The sequence below is a fragment of the Perca fluviatilis genome, chromosome 4 (assembly GCF_010015445.1).
Source record: "Perca fluviatilis chromosome 4, GENO_Pfluv_1.0, whole genome shotgun sequence".
NCBI lineage: Eukaryota > Metazoa > Chordata > Actinopteri > Perciformes > Percidae > Perca > Perca fluviatilis.
Window position 1 is genome coordinate 10,606,524 of NC_053115.1, and position 24,307 is coordinate 10,630,830.

At 40.4% G+C, this 24,307-nt stretch overlaps 1 protein-coding gene across 17 annotated transcripts in view; it reads right to left on the reverse strand.

Annotated features, from left to right (window-relative positions):
* Positions 1-24,307, reverse strand: part of celf4 (CUGBP, Elav-like family member 4) — an 85,110-nt gene that overhangs the window by 52,498 nt on the left and 8,305 nt on the right. For all 17 annotated transcript variants that reach the window (XM_039798410.1, XM_039798408.1, XM_039798401.1 and 14 more), the window contains exon 2: positions 9,310-9,392. In XM_039798410.1, the coding sequence (XP_039654344.1) occupies positions 9,310-9,392 (83 nt within the window). The remainder of the gene's footprint in view (positions 1-9,309; positions 9,393-24,307) is intronic.

Sequence of the window (24,307 nt, forward strand, 5' to 3'; positions counted from 1 at the left end):
GTAATGCAATTACTGGCCAATCCGGGGCCTTGGCTGCCATCAATTATTAAAAGCTGCCTGAGTCGGGGCCCGCTATCCGGCCTCAGCTGGTGCGTTGTGTCATTATCACATCTGCCGGCCACCAGCTTGCCAGCTGCTACAGCGGGGTATGGAACAAGATTTCCAAGTGCACTTCCCACTCTGTCGAACATATCGGATGATATGGCCAAATGAAAAAATTTAAATGGCTGTATTGTATATTCCAACAGCTACAGTAAAGGTGAGGTGGGGAAGGTCAGCGAATGAAATGGGTTTTGGTTTTTCTTGGCACATTACCATTGAGAAATAGAATGGTATTTACAAAAGAGTAAAATCTCTTTGTGAAAACTGTGGGGTTAGTTTCTGCTTTACAAGAACTTTTTTGAGAAGAAAACAACATTAATATTGTAGCACCGCTTACCACTGGGTCCTAGTTTTAAAAACGTTCAGTACCGTAGTCAATACCAGAAACATATCAATGGATACTGTTTCTAACTCTAACCTGCTGCATATCATAGTCTGCTAATACTTCCCTATATGTTTCCACCTTGCTACACACTTAGCTCTTCTTTAATCACATATACATTCGTTGAATAGTTTCTGCCATCAGGGTTATGATAAAAGAAGACAGAGAAAACAGCAATGCAAGCATTGCATGATAATTGCCCTTAGCTTTGAACTGACACAATCATTTTTCTCTTAGTTGTTCTCATTATAAAAGCCCTTGTTCAAACTGGGCTCGTGATTTTTTCCCCCTTCTGCAGTCATTGTGAAATAATTTATTTGTTATCTAGCTTTACACCAAAGTAGCACTTTAAAATATTGCTACCAAAAGAGCAGCATTGCATTCTAGAAAGCAACTTTAACAGTTTTATTCTGCAATTCTATAAAGCCATTTTGGAAAACATGTGGTACCTAATTGATTCCATAAAGTATCTTAAAGAAATTTAAATCAAAGGGCTTATAGTCAACTATTCTTGGTAAACTTTCACTACTTCACTCTACTGTGAAATACTACTGTTTAATCTTTGCAATATGTATGCTCATTACAAATGCAATATCCCCCATAGTTGTATCCTCCAGTTACAGTATTCATAATTTATTATATTTTTGAACTCTTTTGTATAGTATCTAAGTTTTTTGTCTTATTTTATTTTAATATATTTACCTTGTATAATCTTTTTTCTATTTTAGTCGTGTGCTTTTCTTTGCCCTTAACTCTTTTTACTTGACTCAAATACGCAAAATAATTCCTATGTGCCTGGACTGTTTGGTGTATGCACACATGGCAAATAAAAATCTTCAATCTCTTGAACTTTAATTTCACACCAGCAGTTGGTCTGAGTAAAACTAACAGAAAGAACTAAAGACTAATATAGAGAGATACATAATGCAGAGTATGGTGGGCTTCATGCTGTACGATAAAAACTGCAAAAGTCCTGTAAAGCCTGAGGAAAAAATGAAATCATTGTTCTCTGGTATTTCAAAGTCTCTGCCCTTTTCCACACTGACAACTGAGGGAGAGACATGGGAGTAAAGCAGAGTAGTCAAGCCACACTAATGCATGACAGAAAGAAAATGTATACAGTATGGAACATAATAGTCTCCAATGATCAATAAAACACCACTGTAATAGATACATTATATTGTTAGTGTGACTGATTTATTGCATTTTATTGTTTACAGTTGCCTGTTCCTTCAACATTTAATGTGCACGGTAAATTAACTGAGGAGGCTATGGTAAGTGTATCAGACAACACTGCACTTACTGTTGTGGAAAGACATACTGTACTATACATGGGTGGGAGCTTAGGAACATGAAAAAGACAAGGAGATACAGCAGTGTGACATACAACTATTTAGAAAAAAAAACCAACCTGAACTGGCAGGATATTTCAAAGCAGCTGCAGTCAAGCGGACTCAATAGAGCAGCAGCAGGAGCTAAAACTATGACAATGGCAAGATGACTATCACAACCAGCTTGTGAAGTACTTAAAATGTTATATACGCAGGGTCAGGGCTATAGCGAGGCGCACACTGGTTAAGATGCTATTAAAGCTTTTTTTTTTAAGGAATAACTTCAGCTGCAGCAGCCCATGCTTTTGTCCTCTCCCCAGTGACAACCATAGCCACTGCCAGGTTTATATCAATAAGGAAGTGCAGGGCTTTTGGGGTTTATGAAATAACCCCAATCGCGCAAGAATTGGTTGATTTCTCAGCACTTGAACAATAATGTGGGCATCAGAGAGAAGTTTGTGTCAAACTTTCTTTTCTTTTTTTAACCTAAAAATGAATCATCTGTGCTTGGAAATTACTTTCTTTTTGTCACTTTTCATTCTGGTGAGTACATGGAGGAGGCCTAAAGTGCCAGTAGTGACATTAACACTTGTAAATGTTCAGTGGAGCGGGTTGCTGAGGATGAAGAACCACTGGTGCGCAGTAAGGCTATCCTTTTTTGGATCAATACAAACTCAAAGAAAGGACAAGTTGATTTCAGACTGTGACAATATCTTGAGCCAGCAATAGATTGAGATGCTGAAAAGAGCTATGGCACCTCTGAAATGTCTGGAGTGGGGACATGCTTTTAGAGCAAGTACAAAACCATTTGGATCACCCAATAATGGCACTTATCAGAGGTGTTTTGAATTGCTCAGACAGCTCAATCCATTCTTTTAGAGAGCATATCACACTTTTTTAGGACTGCTGGCTGAGGACTCCATCGTTTTCTGTCAGCGGCAATTTGTAGTAAATTTACTTAAAAGAGGAGAATACGTGTTATTTGAAATTATAATAAGCTTTAATACATCAAGACTTGATTCGACACATGTCCCAATGGAGAGTGATAATGGGGCATTTTGCTAAATGATCATTTTTGAATAGTTACAATGGGGAGTCCTGGCCAAAGCTCCAAACTCTCCCTTTTAATCAATCAAAAACTGGGTTACTGCTATAACATTGCATGCACTTCAATATGGCTTGATTGTATAAAGGTGTGTCATTACACATATGGATTATCGGTCCATTGGCCCAGCGGGAAGCATGCACCACTTTGAAATTAGTTGGATTATTGGACTAAAGTGAAGTGCTGCCTGCAGACAGATTATTTTTTCTCATTCGTACAATCTGCTCAAACTCCACTTGGCAATGGGAGGTTGTAACATCAGGCCTGGAGCCCAATGATAATGGGAGCATTCAGACTTTATATGACAAAAGATGGTGTGTAGGCTTGTAATGATCTTTGTTACAATTATGGCACCATTCATGCTTCACTCCTTAAAGGGGTTTAAACAAAACAACACTATATGGCCAAAAGTATGTGGACACACGAGCATTACAGCCATCTGTTACGGTTGGACATCTCATTCGAGTGTTTCTGTTGAATTAAGTGGACCTTTTGAAATATTCAATTTTTGAATTTGGGGATCTGCACTTTATCTTGGTTGTAGTTATTGTCTAGTATTTTGTAAAGGTGTGACCATTATGCTTGAAACAAGCTAATTCAAACAACGCGTTGCTTGTGTTCATCACTCACTGCATGAAGTGAGTGCGAATGTTGGATGGTCAGTTTAGAAAAAAGTTAAGATTATTGCCGGATGCAGACCCTCAAACACAGACATTGAAACTGTGTTGGGGGAAGGGTTTCATACGCTTTTCAACTATCTGACAAGCACTTTGGTTAGGCCATACTGACAGTTTAAGCCCATACAGGCTGGGCATCATTCGCTACAGAACACAAATCAGTCAACTAATCAATCGAACCAAAAACAATAGGCAATAATATTCTGCTATGACAGCCTCCATTCTTCTCTTGTCTTTAACATTGGCTGCAGAAATTGACGTGTTGAGGTGAAGGCCTTCCACAAACTTTTCACATAGTTGAAATCACATTATTGTCACAGATATCATTGTATATGGAGATTATCATTAAATTAAACTAAGGGGCCTAACCACAAAATACAGCCATACACCGAAAGTACTAAAACCTTGTGTGGACAGGGCCATATAGTGTATGTGATCCAATAAAATGTAGGCCCTCTGTAGGCCGTAGAAGAAAAAACATGAGAAAACTAATGAACTTTGATGAGTTTATCAACTCTGTGGACTGTGTTTAACTCTGAATTTATTACAAACACTACCTTCAGGAAGTCTTTCTGCATTTGCACTGTCTGTTGCGGAGACTCATTTGAATTTTTATTACAGGCTTATGACCTGCCAGATTCCGTCTGAATGCTGCCTCACTTAAAAGCTTTGCTGTGGTTTGGACACTGGATGTGGTTTATTATTTGGTTACACTGGCTACTGCCAGTGTCTGCTGCTCTTTCTTTGTATTATTGGGCAGACTGAAATAAGTTTCTCATTATATCTATGAGTTTACAAAAAATCAATCAATTTTATTCGTGAAGCATACATCCTTATTGATGCTGCTTGTAGTTTTGGGCTAACACTTGCTTATGCATCGCTCCAGCATTCTGTCAATAACTGTGGATCCTTAATTGGAATGTGTTATGTGACAAATGGTTTTCTTTTGGATAAGGGTGATTAGGGTAGTTGATGAGGTGAAGGCTTGGGGAGAAGGAGGGGATGTTTTAGCTCCAGGGCCTGCAGCATTATTCAATTCAATTCAATTTTATTTATATTATCAAATCATAATAAGAGTTATCTCAAGACACTTTACAGATAGAGTAGGTCTAGACCACACTCTATAATATACAAAGACCCAACAATTCTAGTAATTCCCCCAAGAGCAAGCATTTAGTGCGTGGACATGCAGCTATTTCTCCTGCACACTGCACCACTAATTTAAATCTACAGCAAGGAGTGAACTACTGTATTTCAAATGTACTACAAATCATATCAATCGTCCCCCTCCCTCCCTTCAAACACCACTTCACCTGTAGAGCCTGGCAGTTATTGACCAATGAGGGCGACTGATTGAGAAAAATCTGCCATGAAACTGGGTTGCAGAAGCTGATCAATGCCATATCTCAATTGAGAGAAGGAGGGGCCGGGGGAGGGGTGGTGGGGGTCGAAAAAAGAAACAGACACAAATCAGTTGGTATGGAGGCACCTCAACTATACCTCTCCTCCTTCCACCACCCATTCTCTCCAACCTGCCTTCATCAACCCCTTCCTCTTTCCTCCCTTCTGCTATTCATTTGCTTTTCCGTCTTTTCTGTTGTTTGTTTGCCCCTGGGCTGAAAACTGTGTGTATATGTGCTCCATTATGTATATGTGTGTGTGTGTGTGTGTGTGTGTGTGTGTGTGTGTGTGTGTGTGTGTGAAAGCGCTCTGAAATGAGGCATTGATTCACAGTGTTCTATATTTTCTCATCTGGCATACTATTACAGTGTGAGTCAATCAACGCTGTATTTCTCTCTCTCTCTCTCACTCCCTCTCTCCCTCTTTTGCTTTCTCCCTCTTTCTTCCCCCACTCTCTCTTTCTATGAGTATCATAGTATCATGTTGTTGAATGAAAGTGTTTACGAGGAGTGGTGTATGCCGTTACAAGAGACGGGTTTGGAGTGTGAGTGCATGCGTTGTGAGTATCAGTGGTGTGTTTTGTACCTGTGCATGCTTGTGTGTATTTTCTATGGATTATTCTCACTTGGAGCACAGTGCTAAGCATCAGGGGTGCGTGCTCTTTTTGTGCACTGTGTGTGGGCATGTAGTGCTGAGGCACTGCATACTTTAAATCTTACAGTGTGTTTGAGTAGATGCCAGATCTTATTTTTATTTTATTTTTTGTGTGCGTAAGTATTTATACGTGTGAGGGAGGATTTGCTGGTGGGTATTTGTACCCTGTGATTTGTACACACACTGCAGTAGCTCGAGCTCTGCAACTCCACCCTGTGACCCACACATACGCAAACAACCACACACACGTGCGCACAGAGAAACACATCCTCCCACTCGTGAGGACTTTTGCCAGAATCGATAGAGGCTTTCTAATGCCTCCTGCTGTAGTACGAGTCTGAAACTGGAGCGAGGGATCACAAATATGGCAGCCAGGGCCCGACGTTTGGGACGCGCCCCATTTTAGGCCTGCCTCACGTCACTATCTCCAAAAAAACCTTCTTCATTCATCTGCTGAATAGCTTTGTACTTCTACTTAGGAAGCAAAACTTTTTCACTGGTGATATCTTGAATTATAATGATGATGATGTACTTTTCACATTGGTGTTTTGTGCTTATTTCCAGGACGGGTTATGAAACTTGCATCAGTTATAGCAATTGAATGTCTTTTTGGTGACTTAGGTCTACAATAACTCTAATGTCCTGCAGTTGGTTGAAACGGCAGTGAAGTACTGAACATCAGAATGTTGTTAATGCTGGAGATGTAAAGAAGCTGTCTAAATCCTTTCAAAGATTCCTGCCAAAACAGATCCACATTGACATATTATACAAAATACTATAGGACACTATTCAAAATAGGTTTTATATATATATATATATATATATATATATATATATATATATATATTACAAATGTCAATAGGCTCATTGTACCTAAAATATGCACTGTACAGCTGTATTATGTTGGAGAAAATAAATCACAATTAAAGGACTCAGATTGGGGTTTACTAAACCAAAGAAAAATGTCACAGTCAACAGTCACTCCAAATAGATGCGCTATCTTTGTGGGCCTGTACGTCTGTTCTGTCATCCATCCATGTTTTCAGGGAGTTTGTAGTGTTTCTTATCATTCAAATGTACTTGAATGATTTGAATGTCCTTAAACAATGCAGTGATTTCCACGTGGGTAGAGTAGATTTAATTATGGTAGCAGAAAGTTGTTTACCATTAGCATAATCCTGTGTACCTGGAGTTTGTAGCACTATAATGGAATGAGGGATGTGAAAACAATGTGTCATCCATCACAAATAGTTCAATGTCAGTGTCACTTTAACATTAATATTTTTGCTTGTCGCTTGTTTATCTAAAGTCTCTCCTGACACTGCACCTGCTCAGTTGTGCGGCATTACACACACACACACACACACACACACACACACACACACACACACACACACACACACACACACACACACACACACACACACACACACACAAGGCAGACCTTAGTACTTTGTCTGAGCTACACTGACAGCCTACAGCTATGCTTACAGGGCATTTCCTCTAGGAAGCCAAATCCCCTCTTCTCTCAGCTCACCTGGCAGCGAAAGAAAAAAAGACGGCAGAAAACTTTTTAAATGTAAGGGTTGGGGAGCAACTCTGACGATAAAAAGCGCATCAGGACGCGAAGTGAAGGGGAAAGAGGCTTTAAGGGGGAAACAAAGGGATTTCATTTGCAGGGTTTTGGTTGTGTTGGCCTGTGAGTGGGGGATTGATAGGATGGAGGATGGAAGTAGGGAAAGAATAAGGTAGGTGAAAAAAAAAAACTGAAGTAACAGCGGAAAGAGGGTGCATTTGTGTGCCATAAAACGACCCACTGTCTTTCCCAGGGCCAAGCCCTCACTCTTTTTCTAATAAACTCATTTATTCTATTTTGCTGGTATTACCTCCACCAGCAACAAAAGACAGTCTCCTTGTCTGCCTCTCGAAATGCTCTGCTTCAGGGTTTGTTGAGCATCTAGGTCTGTCCTATGGCATTACCTTTGTTTACTTAACGCTCACCATCGATCAAATGCAAACCTGACTGTCCTCCGCTGGCAAAGACATTGCTAATTAGCATTTCCTTCTAAAGCAAAGTTGATTGCAAGTGACTGATTAAATGTTGTTGATGTATTACTATGTAGCAAGTGAAGCCAATTACAGGCTCTTTCCCTTAAAGATGTAAAGACAGAATCCTTTAAAAAGGTTGTTTTTGTGCCCATTTCTTCTGGTCCGTGTCAAACAATAGCAACAAAGGCACAACATCAATCGGCAGCACATTTTGTGTGAACACAAAATTGTATTCTGGTTTTGGCCAAATATTTAATCTCTCTCTCTCTCTCTCTCTCTCTGTGTGTCTCTGTCTCTCCCTCCCTCTTTCTATCTGAATAATATGCCACTGGGAAGTGAAAAAAAAACGAGAGCACGGATCCCCACTCCTCCGCTCTTCTCGGCTGCACGTCTGTGATGTCATAATCACTCACATCAAAGACTGTGCGCTCAACACGGCGACTGTCAGCTTCCCTGGAGGCGTCATTAAAAACGAACAGAGCAAACCGAGCCAAGCCTGACAGAGACGCATCAAAACTTCCAAACACGCACATACGCACACACACAAGCGTGGGTGCATGTGCATTCAGGTGCATGCACACTCAAACACGAACTGAAATGTATTACAGACACACATGCACAAGCTCACACACTTATATGTAATCATCAAATCATCATGTATACACTAAAGAAAATGCTCACAATGCATATAATCCCTCATTCACACATACAGAGACTCACACACACACGCTAACAATTGAATGTCTACCTCTTATTTGCCAATGTCAAAAATCCCTCATTCTAGCATGCATGAATAGGAACTAAGCATCAAAACAAGACATGCGCTGCTTCCAGCTGCATTTGTACATGTGAGGAGTAACATCCACAGCATGTGAACATCTGTTGTGAAGATATGCTGTCGTGATGTACATCCATGATGCACACTCATGATGCAGAGCGTGCACATGTACAAAATAGCCTACATCCACCCGCTCACACGCTCTTCATCCCTCTCTGTCTATCTCTCACACCCTTGCCCACATGGATGCACACACACACACACACACACACACACACACACACACACACACACACACACACACACACACACACACACACACACACACACACACACACACACGCCCCACACACACACACACACACACACACACACACACACACACACACACACACACACACACACACACACACACACACACACACACACACTCATTTACACAAACTGGAGGAAGGACTATAAATAGTATGCCTATGATGCGATGTTGTGTGTGGCTTCTCCCTACGGGTTTATGTGTGTGACTGTCAAAGTGAAGAGAGAAGGAGGCAGTATGGGGGTGTGAGGGGATGAGTGGCAGAGGGCGGCAGAGGAAGAGGACGGATATTTAAGAGAAAGAATGGCTGTGCTCATGTCTGGTCTACAGCCAGTGATTAACAGAACATGACAAGCATGGCAAATACAGTCAGTCCCCTTTTTATTTGAAAATAATATAAGGCACTATATGTTAAAAATGAGTATCTGTGTATGTGTGTATGCCGAAGTGAATTTTAGATCTGTTTATGTAAGATTATGCTTCTGGGTGGACATGGCGTTCCTCGTGTATGACTTACCCCTGGCAGGGTCTTCTGCTCGTGCAATGCATTCTGGGCTCTCAGGGCCGACTCTCTGGCACAGTAGGTAAGGAAGGCACAGCCTGAAAAACAGCAAGAGAGAGATGATTATGTTATGTGAACTGGGGACAGAGAAGGAAAGAGAGACATGGGAGGGGGCTGCACCAATCGCCTGCGAATAGCCAAAAACAATACACACACACACACACACACACACACACACACACACACACACACACACACACACACACACACACACACACACACACACACACACACACACACAGTACTGTACAATAAGCCTGCAGCCATAGCACTGTGTCTACATGGCCACACTGGGAATTGGCTCGTGTTTGTGTGTGTGCCTGTGCGTGTTTGTGCACAGTGAACAGTATTTCAGCGACTGAACAAACGGAACATTCCTTTTTTACACAAATGCAATCCATAAGCATGCAAAAAAAGACATCTCACATGAAAGTGAGACCAAAAATTGTGGCTTTGGAGATACGACGATTTGTGCATTATGTTGCGTTACAGCCATTCTGCTCGCAAAACACATTCAATCTGACTGCTTTCTGCCTGGCAGTCTGAAATAGCAGTTATCCATTCGTCCATCGCACTCTTCTGGCTGCTGTGACAGGGATAGACATTTCCCTGACAGCTTCTCTCTCTCTCTCTCTCTCTCTCTCTCACCCCCCCTCCCCTCTCCTCCCTCCACCCTTCATTTCTTCGTCTCTGTGCTCCATATGTTCCAAGACTACCCACAATCCTCGGTTTTGTTAGCACCTGGGCTGACATGTGGGGGTGGAAGGAAGATGGAGACGCAGGAGGCAAGGAAGAAGAAGAAGCCGTGGGGGATATGTAAGCAGTTCCCTCGCCACCCCCTGTTGACAGCGAGGCGCACGCCACTGTCAGAGAGCTGACAAACTGTCAATCTGCAGATCAAGGCTAATGATTAATATGTTTGACAGTTTAATAAAACACTTACAAAGACAATCGCACAATAGGCTGCTGTGACACAATTCAATATGAGGCAAATATTCTGCTGGTGTTTTGCATATTGTCTTTGGTTAAGAGTTTGGAATTTTTTTTAACTAAATGAAAAGAATAATAATTTAAATTGAATTCAATTAAATTAGGTGAAAGAAAAAAATCATCCACAAGGGACAATTAGTCTCTGGGTTTGCACAGTGATGATATTAGCAGGCATTTGAAGCATTCAAAGGGTTCTTTTAGTTAATGGGGTAGACACAAACATGACAAAAAACTCCTAATGCACTGGCTTTTGGGTAATTTCTTTCCCATTTTTTGGATCACAGAAGTCTCCATGCACATATTGACAAACTGTTCCCTGCTGCCATGTAACTAACACAAGCACAAGGAAACAAAAGAACTACAGTTTATTCTGGGAACATCAAGGGTTGTGCCGACAATTATCACAGACCCATTCCCCCAAAACACAAACAGTGCAGATTATAGATAGCCCCTTCCTCTTAAAGCTCTTCCCAGTTGTACTTTTGTTTGTTCTTTTTGCATACTGGGGGCTATTTATTGTTGAGGGCAGCACCATGTACTGTATGTAGAAGCAGCATGCCTCCCATCCTCTCGGCTCCGTGTCTTTAACCCCGGGTCGTCCTGATGGCGAGACACTGGGGAGCTCTGCCTGTTGGTGTTTTTAATTAACGGGTCTCTCTCTCATTAGGCGAAGTGGGAGCTGGCCGTTGACAGCTTGGCTACCTCCTCATCCTCTCTGGGCCTGTCGTGTTAAAGCTACATGCCGGTGCCTTCCCACAGGAAACACACGCAAGCCTCTGATTCACACGCCTGACACTCACTCACATGTTTGGAGTGCAGTCACCATCCAGAATATTCAGTAATGGAAGGAGTATTCAGATCCAGCAATACCATACCTCAATATAAAAATATTCAATATTATATATATTGCACTTTTGATTATTACTTTATTTCCTGTTTGGTTAATCCAGTGGTTCCCAACCTTCTTCATCTGATCTACTCCCATAGCCCTGTCAGACGAGGTCAAATTCATGCAAGCCTGTAGAAATTACATTTATATACTACAAATCTCTACAAATATAGTTATTACAAGACATGTAATGGCACCAGGATTATGTCTTCCATTAATTTAACAAAGAAAATTAGCTAATTCACATATTTGCCAAATTGCAAAATGTTGACACTGAACATATCAGTAGATAAGTTGTTGAGAGACATGTCTTGTGCACACGGCCTTGTAGCCAGTAGATTACTGGTTATTATGACAATAAATACAGTATATACACAAGTAAATGCAAACACCTTCACACACACACACACACACACACACACACACACACACAGAGATACACACATGTTCACACACACAGACACACACACACACACACACACACACGAAAAGTGACAGTCAACAAACGTTCAATTTATCATCATTGTCACAAGTCAGATGCTGGCGGCGGCTCTAGTATCTGACTAAGACCCATATTGGCCCAGGAGAGAGAGATAAGCTGTTTGTTTCTGCTGTCAATGCTGCCAATTTGGTTTCCCATCACTTCAAATTCAAATCAACAGCAGCGCAGAGGGGATCTGAGAGAATGTGTGTGTGTGAGACGAGAGGAGAGAGATGGGGAAGAGAGAAAGAAGGGCAAGGGAGCAAAAAGAAAGAGGGGGAGGAGAACAGCAGAGAGGAAAAGCAGAACAGCGAGGGATGCTCGGTAGGAGAGGGAGAGGGAGTAGATAAGATCACCTAGCTTTTGTGAACACCATCCCCTTGTGTCCTACACTCGCTTCTTATCTCAACCGCTGCAGACACACTAAAGGGACACACACCCACAGAGAGAGAGAGAGAGAGAGAGAGAGAGAGAGAGAGAGAGAGAGAGAGAGAGAGAGAGAGAGAGAGAGAGAGAGGGGGGGGGAAGAGTGAACGACAGAGAGGAATATGGAGAAGAAAAGGAGAGAAGATGAAAGAAAGCAGCAAGGGAATGGTGGAGACTATGAATACTTACTGGTGAGGAAAGAAGAAAAGACACAATCTTCAGTGGTAAAATCCACTGTCACCAGGCCTCATTTAAACGACAGCTGTGTTGGACCACATAGAGCTTTGACCTTGTTAACTATGGGAAACATGTAATTGGAGAGCTGCCTTTGCTAGATGTAGTTTCCCAACAAGTTGACTGTTGGGGAAGCTATATATATTCATATCTACAGAGATGACATTTGGTTTTTAAGTAATCTTCTTCAATATATCAATATATTTAAAAAACAACATTGTTAATTTGATTTGATCTTATGATCTCTGATATGGCTGGCAGGTTTCATGAGTTATGAAGTGATGTAACTGAAAAAGTAAGTAGTATTTCAGGTATTCTAGCCTTGGATGGGTAGGATAGCATTTGGACAATAGGATCATAACCAGGATTAGTATTATATTATTGTTTTTATTTCATTTTAAACCTACAATAACTGATTTCATTGGCCACTTTAAAGTTGATCCGGCTAACATTATAACAAGCAGTTGCCTATTTACACATCAAGCAGATACATTAGCATTCATTTGGAGTCCAGTTTCTCGCCACCTGATGAATACGAGTCCAATATTCACTCTTCACAATATTCACTTCCTTTAGCTCTGTTTTTGGTCTCCACCAACTCTTGAGCATCTAAATGTTCTAGCTAGTTGCTAACCTTTGGTGATGGGTAGTTAGTGTTCAGTGAGATTTTTTTCTCTAAAAACATCTCTCTGCTGCTGCTGGAAACAGCACTGATGACAGCGGTAAGAGTGAAACCAAAACAATGAATTTCTTCTAACACTAAAATAATGAATCGAAAGACGTTAAAATGCTACGTACTGCTGAGGGGAACTGCAGAGTGGGGGATTATTCTCTGTGGGTTCCATCACTATGAGTGATCCCTTTCACATAAACAAAGTCATGTTATCCAAACCATTTTGTTTATAGCCGCTTTAACTCTTGGTGGCAATGTCTTGTTATCATATTTAATTTAATTTATTTTGTGCCTAAACACAGTCAAATCTTTTTTTTTTTTAAGATTATTTTTTGGGGGTTTTCCCTTTATTAGACAGTGAATAGATATGAAAGGGGGAGAGAGATGGGGAATGACACCCAGCAAAGGGCAGCAGGTCGGACTCGAACCGTGCGCCGCTGCAGGACTCAGCCAACATGGGGCGAACACTCTTAATGGGTGAGCTAGAGGCCGCCCCAACACAGTCAAATCTAAAGATGTGCATTGTACATGTAATTACAGAATGTAAGGTTAATAAAAAACCCAAAATTATAGAGAGACCATGACCTCTCGGATCTCAGTGGTAACTATTGCCCTGGATGGGGGACACTCCAATCTTGAAATCCTCCTTTGAAACTAATTATATTTTCACTAAATGTACAACTACTAAGCATTCCTGAATCAGTGCTTTGCAGCATTACTGGACACATGAATTACTTTTTTACCAGCATGCATTGCCTGACACCACCCAAGACTTAGAGAGCTTGGGGACAATGTTATTGCACAGAATTCTCTAATTATCTTGTGCCTATTAATTCAGGGATTGTAAAAGGCTGACATAAAAAGTTCCCTCCTCTCACTCTATTCTTTTATTCCCAGCCACAGATGGGGAGAAACTCCCAGTGATCATTTAAATATTTCAGAACATCTTGGTAAGAGCCTAAAAAGAGTCAATAGCATTAAAAAGCTTTATCCACAGCGCGGCAGAAACTCCATGCTGCATAGCCCTGGAACTCTGCCTCGAAAAACTTTGGCATGAAACTTTGTTTGAGGCTGTCCAATTTCAGTTAGTCAATAGAAATCTCCACATCTCCCCCTACCTCAGTTCTGTTAGCACTTATCTCCGCCTGAAAGGGTTGACCAGTGACAGCCTTTGCTCAATAAACAGAAGAATGTTTTTTTTCTCCTTTTTAAAAGATTGACCTTAAGACAAGAACATTCTGACTGGATTTTTGTGAGTGCTAAGGCTTAGATAAAACTCTTCAATTTACTCTTGAAATGGGTCAGAGTAAAGACGAAAATTCTTGACTCATTGTGTTCAGAGAAATAGTATATAAAGCCTAGGTTTTTTAGTCATAATGGTGGAAACGAGTACCACTGAGTGCAAAAGAGGAACACTAATAAATGTATTAACAGAGTTCCTGATTCCTGAAGGATGATACAGTTGCCCTTGTACTGCTGTAACTGGGAGACTCAATATGAGCCATGTAATTGTTACTATTCAGCTCGTATTTGCTTTAAATCATCATCAAAATGAAACATGATACTTGGAATGCAGCAAATTTCACTTTTGGAAATAATATATACACATCTATCACAACCATGATCTCTGTGTTTGTAAGTCCTACAGATTTTCTTCCACATGTTGAACATGTCTCTGTGGAAAAGGTGTCCTTATAGTGATATACATTGAAATGTTTTGGATTGATTAAAGCCTGGTCTAAATGAAATATCTACCACAGAATCTGGCATCAAAGTGAAAAACCCAGACAAGCCCTCGCACTTTTGGTTCTGCGAGGAATAGTAATTCAATAAAGTTAGCAGCAGTCGCTCATATCCCCTTCACCTTTGCTGACCTTTCAGATCATTACTCACAATGGAAAAAGAGACAGAGGATAGAGGCTATTTTAGGGGACACGGCCAAGGTCTCCAGGAACACTCCAACTTTCTCCCCGTATCAGCTTAAAATCTTTAATTGGCAGCTGTAAACCCTGATTAAATAAAAAAGCACTTTGAAGCCCACAATATGAGCTTGGAGAATGCTACTGTTCTCTGTGTGAACAGGGGGAGAAAAAAATAAATGACTGTTCAGAGACCACATCAAGCATTTGTTTCATTCTATAAAAAAAGCCTTAAAATCAGGAGCTGTTTCGTCGACTAATGAAGGCTGGTCTCGAGTATGATATTATTTCAGCGGAGTGAGGCAGAACTAAGGGGCAGTATTATGAAAGGGGAGGTGAATTCATTTATAATGGGGTGTAATAGCAGTCCCAGCTCTCCTATAGGTATATGCAGATCCCTTAGTTCTCTCTTCGGGGGAACAAGAAGAATCTGCAATTTAGAAACATGCTCCGAGCATGCCGCAGAGGGAACTGGAGAGCAGGAAGAGACAGAGCAAAAGTTAATAACCAGGTGACGGATGAAACTCAAATGGACCGCACTACTGTACACCTGCGCCATTTTTTCCTATTCTTAAAAGTGCAGGTCATAGTAATTTAGAACAATAGCTAAATTAATCTCCGAGATGAGGATACGAAGAAATAAAAGTTATTATACTGTATCCTAGGTGAATACTGAGTTCTGATTGACTGTGGGGTGTCAAATAAATTTTAATAACTGGCCATTTCCTGCAAAACCTATTATATCGTCATGCTGAATGTGCTCTGAGGGTTGAGTGTTACTTTTCAGCAAGACACTGCAAAATTGCCTGAATACATTGCTTAGAAGTTGCCCAAAAATATGCGGGTGTGGGAATAAAAATCCCCTTTAATGACCATAATAGCTTAGAAAAAGCACTGATTTCAACATTAAAACTCAATAAATACATGCCACACTCCTGTATCTGCACACAGTGGTACCTTTAGAAGGCTATAACAAAACGAAAAAAAAAAAAAGACCAAGAGAGTTGGATGTAGGCAACCTCCATGTTAAAATGCATGCAGTAATCCTGAGATTACAGGTATTAATAGCAAATGCATGAAAACTAAAAATGTTCTTACACACTTTGATGCACTTCCACATTACAACCATAGATACATTTACATGTTTTATGACATTAAAAGGGCGATAATGAATTAGCACTTTAAAATGTTATTTGTGTGTGTGTGTGTGTGTGTGTTTTGTGTGTGTGTGTGAGTCCCTGAAGATAACAAGTCCCATCTCTCGCCCTGCTTCCCAGAGTGGCCGTCTCTAAGCTGTGCTAATCGATTGGCGAAGGAGGAAAAAGGGCCAGCTTTAATGTGTTGCATGTGAAGGATTTACTGGAGAGCAGAGCCACTGAATCAATGGCGTAGAAAATGCATCATTAGGACAGTGTCGTCCTCCCACACCACCCACCAACGCCCTCCCTCTGCCCTGAGCCCCCTACCTCCTCCCTTTAGGGTCGGGACAGAAAACACACGCAAACACGCACACATTTATACCCACAAACTTTTGCACCCAGAAAAACTGGGCTTACATCTGACGCTTCAGCTTTCGTGCCACTGAGTAAAATACCTTCCAAATCAAAACTCACACTGTGTGCATCACAGGTAACAGAAATGCTTGAACACACACTCATTTGTTAAAAGTTCCACTGATGGCAAACACACACACACACACACACACACACACACACACACACACACACAAACACACACACACACACACACACACAAACACACACACACACACACACACACACACACAAACACACACACACACACACACACACACACACACACACACACACACACACACACACACACACACACACACACACACACACACACACACACAAACACACACACACACACACACTGACCGACCACTTAAAGCAATACCCAATACCCAGGAAGACAAATTATCTCACTCTCATCCTACCTCTTTGTCTGGAAATCTTTGGGAGACCCAAATTTAGCTTTTCACAATATGAATAATTAAATGTGGAGTGACTCCTAAGATGAACCAAAAGTCTGCACCGTAAGGTAGGCTAACAGGTTGGGTAGTTTGGGTAAATGTATTGTTGCTAACTAATATAACAATGTACGACTGCTAACAGATGGACCTTTTTGGAGCATTTTCATGCCCAACAAATGTTCAGTGTTTCATTTGGGAACTTTATACTTGGCAGAGTGGAAAAAACTCTGAAACAGTATTTAGACCACCATGGGACACTAAAACTCTCCTCTGAAAACCAGACAAGACAGCACTTAAATGCTGAATGTCTTGCTTCATCTCTTCTGAGATCTACGTCAGGGCTTAAGAAGACAGACTATACTAGCCCAGTGTCACAGTTCTACCAGTATGTTCAGATTGGACGATTCTGCACCTCATGATAAATGTCCAATGCAGCAAGTAGATGTGGAGATTGGGGTTGTGGATGGGCACATAGCACGCCTGGCTTTACAGTAATGCACGAGACTGAAGTTCACCTCTTGTCACAAACTATAATTAATGTTTTAGCTATGATTTCCCTAACCTGGAACAAGCATTATTATTATTATTAGTTGTCTAACTATAGTTTATTATATCTGCCATAACTACGATCTTTCCCTTACTTTAACCATAATGTAGTTTATAAACACATCTGCAGATTTTGCAGAAAGTTAAAGTTGTAAAAACATTGGCATTGGACAAAACAAACCTTGTCAGTAGATGTATTTCCATCCACATGTTCCCTGTTTATCTCGATCAACCAACTCCTAATATTCACATAACAGTAATAGATGGAAACGTGCATTAATTTGCATTATCTTTTGCCGATTTTCTGGAAAACTGGTAACTGCATATATATATATATATATATATATATATATATAGGGTTTAGCAAAATCGTTCTTGTCTGGCAATTGGGTTGGAATCTGCAGACATTGAATTATTAGACTGATACATAAAATACGCAGAGAGAATATAATTTTTAATTTTAATTTCTGTTTTTATGAAGCTCTGTATACTGGGAGTGGCTGACATAGATAGATAGATAGATAGATAGATAGATATATAGATATATAGATAGATAGATAGATAGATAGATAGATAGATAGATAGATAGATAGATAGATAGATAGATAGATAGATGTAAAGAGCATATTGTGTCAACAGTCAGACGAAGACCTGGCAAAGCCGATTAATCAAAAATCTGTCTACGGGTGAATCATGTATCACTAAGAAGACAAAGTGCTTTAACTCTGTCATGGGAGTGGTCCCATGTCTCGTCCCACCGGTAAAATACTTACAGGATAAACACTCCCATTAATATTCCTCTGAGCACCTCTCCTCTCCACTCTACTCGCCTCTCTTCTCCTTTCCTCTCCCTGTCCTATTATCCTGCCTCGGCGGACATCCTGTCCTGCCCCGTCCGCCTTGCCAACCTGCAAGATGGAGATGAGAGGACGATCCAAACTCAGAAGGGGGAACATGAATCATTACACTTCCTGTTGTTGCACGCTGTCCGGGGAAGGAAGAGAGAGAACGCCCCCGGGGCTCCGATTGATTCCGGAGACTTAATTGGGTTTATTAGCCAAGATGTTGGGCCCCGCAAGCAGGCTCCCAGAGGCCGCTGAGTTCCCCCCACTCCCATTCCCACTCTTCTGAAGGAGAATGCCTGCGTAATTGTTTTCCCTCCATCTTCTGTGTCATTGTCAGATGGGTCCTGCGGGATTATTAGCAACCCCAGGTCCCTCAATAATTCATCCAGAGCTATTTATACACAGATGGAGAGTCCTCTAAAGTCTCCCCCAGTGAGCTTATCTGACGCTTAGACAGACAGAGAGAGAGAGTGATGAGGAGAAACACTGCTACAAAGGGAAAAGCAAGAGTGAGATAGAATGAAAGAAAATGGGAGGGACGTACAAAGGGAGTAAGGAGGATGGAGAGAGGCGATCACGAAAAGAAATGCAAAGATGAAGTGAAGCCAGTCTGACAGTGTATAAAACAGTGAGAGCGTTTTAGACACAATGACAATGTTTCTGGTGTGCATTGAGTTTCAAGGTGAAACTCTCTCGTCTGCTTTGCCAAAGTGAACAAAAGCACCGTCCCGGGAATAGCACAGCCTCACACAACACACATTAATGGCTTTTAATCTTCCCCCCTTTTTCCTCCATTTAACACAATTAAGATGTTTGCAAAGCTAACATGGACCACTAGTCGCTATAGGAAGGACAGATGAAAGACATTCAGGGATTTCCATATACAAAGTAAACAGTTATCCGTCCTTTCTAACGTGTCAATGCGTAAGACCAACAAAACAGCAGCCAGACATTTTTTAAATCACCTAATAATTCAAACATAACATTAACTCATTAGCATATTAACATTAGTGCATTAAGTAGCTTCTAATCCCGAACAGATAGTGGTTGGGCTAGAGGCTGCATGACTGCATGCTTATAATGGTTTTGCAGGTACCTGTGTCTTTCAGCCTGCAAATTGAGGAGACATTTTGTTGTTGTCAGGCTAATGAAGCCTTTGGCGAACAAAGTTGATTTTCAAAGTCCTTTTGTTGAAGCTCAAGCCACAGATAATTATATATATTCATCCCCTTTGGCAGTCACTTTTATCCAGCTCATTTAGAAAGCTTGGCTTCGTCTTGGACAAATTGGGACATTGAAAGGCAGATTGTAGTGATAGTTTTTACATTTTGCATCGATGGCACATTAATCAGGGCAACTATAGCTATGGGAAAAGAATTGCTTAAACATCCTGTGAAAAACTGGTTGTTTGTCTGTTGAAAATAGTATAACAAAAGTTATGTCATCTAAACTAGATTATTTCTGCTTGTATAAATGGGAATTGTCTTGTACTGTAAATCTATAATAGACCATAACATGAGAGCTCCTAACTGCCAAATAAATTACAGAATATGTAATAAATCACAAACAAGTGTATTTTTTTATTTACAGGCTTTTGTGAGGGACTGCTTTACAGCTCATAGTAACAGATCCATTTACTGAAGTGCATCAGGGAGAGTCACCTGAATACAAACTGATATTTATAGAAGTAGAGCTTTTAATTAGAAACTTTGTTACGCTAGCTGAACAGACTCAGTACATTATTTACTTTGTCTTGTTTCTTTTTGATGATTAATTGGAATTAGTTTGATAAAATAATAATGTCAATGTTGCAGGGTAAAACATTTTCATGTTTAGCATGAATTGAAACCACTTTTAATGAAAATATTTTTGGAACATGACGTTGGAAACTAATTCTCCATTTTTATTTTAGGAAGTGGACTTTTTTTTTTCTTTTGGAACGCCAATGCCAATGCCAATTAATTGCAAGTCCCTAGTGCGTCCTCATGGTACTGATAAACAATCCATAGAGGAGTGCATTGTTTTTTCTCTCGCTCACAAACACACACACACACACACACACACACACACACACACACACACACACACACACACACACACACACACACACACACACACACACACACACACACACACACACACACACACACACACACAGGGAACGCCAAGCTTATCATCTAGCCGAAGCTCACAAACTCACACGCTTGCACGCACAGACTTCTCTGTCTCTATCTATAAACCCATGAAATCATTCCACACCAAGTAAAGCAGGGTATGTATAGGTTTGGCCAGGATTCCCATCTCCTGTTCTGTGATTAAAGGACCAAACTAATGGGCTCTGTCTCGTTGGGAACCTGTATGGGGCTAGGGGAGACCTCAGAAGCCATTAAATTGCAAATCTGTAATAATTTGCTGAAGGCTTTCTGTCCAGATCAATCCCTGGGCTGATTTGTGCATTGAAGTAACGCTCTGAATGGCCAAGCACAAACCCAGCTGAGCCCACCGGCTTGCCGGCCAAGTCAGTTTATTAGAAGGCACACTCTGGATACACACAGGGCCATATTTACTTTACAAGAAACCACAGTGCAAACTTGTGTTTTAATTTTCATTTAATTTGTGCCAGCAATCGGCGCAAAATTAGGGGCCTGATTCATGAAGGCAGCAGCCAATCATTCAATAAACAACTAGGCCAGTTCTCCAAGTGAAGTTAACTAAAAGGCATAAAAAGCACACATAAAAATAGTTGAAAAACAAATACTTACCTAAAATGTATTGAAAGCAATTCCAAAGCAGTTAATTTGGCTGCAATAACCTAATAATAACAACAGTTATCTATATACATGTTAGTTTAAAATTAATATTTAAATACACTTCTGAGGAAATTAAAAATAAAAGATTTCTTCTGAAAGGAAATACTAGGTACTGCAATAGAAATAAATTATATAAATAAAGAATGCTTTCACTATAGCATTAGCAGCTCACTAAACGCCATGTTCAAGTTAAGCTTAATAGCCACAACTCTCTTTCTGCTCTTTGTTGGAAGTAAATATAATACTGAAACACTGTGTTTGTTTCCCATTGGCTGCTGCTCTCTTTTTTTGTTATATTTTGTTTTTGAACTAATTCAGTGAAATGTTTATTGATTTCTGTAGAATACATTACAAATCGATAACAGTTTTCATCTGCTTTGAGGTAGACAACCGCCTCTGCAAAAGTGATCCTCACAAACAGCAATAACCTGCTTAAATCAAGCTGAATGTCAATCATTCACACTTATTTGCAAGAGCCTTTCTTAAAGACCGTAAAAATTTATTTATGTACATACGTACATGTTATATATATTTACATACATGAACACTCAGTTCTCTGTCAAAGTTAAAACAGTTGGCTTGGATTTGGTGGTCCTTGAACAGTTAATCAGATTTCTGTGCTTTTCTGTTCTTTTTCTAAACAATTCAGCAACATTTTAAGTAAATATGTAAGTAAACATTCAGCTCTTTAAAAGTGTAAAGACAACACAAGGGGTCTTTTATTTTTATTTTAGTTACTTGGGAGTACTGGAATTAAAGAATAACAATGGTTTGTCCAGACTTTGTATCACCCAAACTGTATCAAAGATATTCAACCTTTCAGCTGTTTCAGGGTGTGGATGGCAGTGATACTGAACTGATATGCAACAAGTTTTTAAGCCAAACCAAGTTTTTTTTTCTTCCTAAACTTAACTAAGTAGTTTTGGTGCCTAAAGATAACCAAGTCGTTTTTGTGCCTACACCTACCAAACTGTGACTGTTTTACAATGTCAACAACATATTTCTGGTGTAGATATGAGGAGGGAAAACGCTCCTGTGGGTCATGTTTAGTGCCACCAGGGCCGCTAATTTACGGAACGCTCCTGTGGGTCATATTAGAGGGTAGGAATAAATGACCTATATCGTCATATGGTGTGGAGAACGTTTTGGGCTTTGCACTCATCTATTATTGCAGAAGCTAAACACACTAAAACTTAAATACTATACTACTGCACTGTCACATTAACATATTGAACATTGTACATGAATAAAGTGCAGGAGCTAACGTACACACAAAAAAGATAGATTGACAAATATACAGTAAAAGCTGTCCAATTAACATGTTGTCAGACACCCATTTAATATGGAGGGCACTTGCTTATTTACCCCAGGGGTGGCTGGAGCTGCAGGGGTCTAATTCTGCTCCCATCTCAGGAAGGTCATTCTCCCTTCTTGAGCTATGATGGCCAAAGAGTAGCGCTTAAATCTGGCAAAACGCAGCCTATAAATTACAGCAGAGGACAGAGGGGTCAAAGCCTGGCATGGAACTGGGCCAGAATCTATCAATCTGCCGGGGCCAGCGAGGGCGACATCTGTCTCTGGGACTCCCTTACTCTTTCTACTTCTCTCTGTCTGTCGTTTTCCTTTCCAGCTTTTCAGTCTTTTCTTCTCATCCCCTTCCCTTTTCCTTTCGTTCCTTTTGCTCACTCTGTGCCTGTCATTGAACAATTTCTCTGTGCCTCCATTTTTAGTCTGCACCTCTCTTTACAATCTCTGCTCTCATTCTTGTATATCTCTCTGCCTCTTGATATTCTTTGTCTGTCTTTGTGTGCAACCCCCCACCCGAACTCTCTTCCATGGATCTCCCTCGCCTCTTTTCACGCATTCTCTTACATCATCCCTGTTTCAACATCTCTCTAATTCTCCTTGCCTCTCTCCCTCGCTCTCTCTGTCTTGAGCTCTTTGTCGTTTTACGCACTCTTGCACCATCTCCCTCTGCAGCGATATGTTTTGGTCTATCTGCTCTCCAACCAGCATGATAGGATAAAGCCTTGATGTACTTTCCCTCAATGTGATGCCAATATTATTTGAATCGTAATATTTGATAGCAAAAGGCACCGATTTGCAGTTTTTGGAGAATGAAAATGAAATGATATGGACCCAGTGGGTATCTAGAAACAAATGCAAAATTTGAAATACAAATTCAAAGCTGAAATATAAAATGGAACAAAACTTCTCCGACCTGAGTTGCTTACATCAGATATCCCTCTTGCTTCTGTTAAAGGAGAATTAGTAGTTTAAATGTAGAATGCTGACTCTGGGAGACAAAACTTGTCAACCCTAATCGACAACAAACATTTATTTGAGGTTTAATGCTTCTGCCAGTTTCATCACATCTTGCATTACATTTGCCAAACCTTCAAAAACTTCTGCATGACTTATTATTCCTACTCCCTTTTCTGAATCAAAATTGGTCTTGAATAATTGAGAGAGATCTTTGAAAAGCCCTAACCTCCATTCCCACCTTCCTTTTACAAGTCAACGTGGTGCATTTTTAATTGGCGGACATGAAATAGGCATGAAGGGAGATGGAAAGAAAGTGAATTGAATCAGGGACACTAAAGCCTGGCAGTCATTGCACAGCTCAGGAGATTGTATGCATGCATACATAGAAAGCGAAATATGGGCCGGAGTCACACAAGTCACACATGCTCAACAGTCTTTGGCATGCTTTCTGTCTGGGACAAATAGTACACTGCTCATGTAATCCCTACTTTAGAGTATCCCAGCAGGCAGACCCAGATATGCCACTTCGAATTATGTTTAGTAATTTGGTTGAGAATAAACATTAGTTCAACTTTCTATGAACCATAAATCTCCAAATCTGTATGATTTGTTTAGTGTATATGAGCAATTGTGTATCACTGGTTAGAGAAATCGTGAGGGCTTATTTTAATATCTGTTAGCAAGGTGTTCGAAATGATTTTCTGTGATATGAAAACATAACTTGAGCTTGAGAACAATGTTACAAAGGGTATAATCATAAAACATTTTTTTTTATATATAAGGTGGAGTTTAAAGTGAATAAAAGACATTTACAGCAGAATATGTAACAAGAATGAATGCTTGCTGGATATGCATTAATGGGCCACAGTAAGCTGTGAC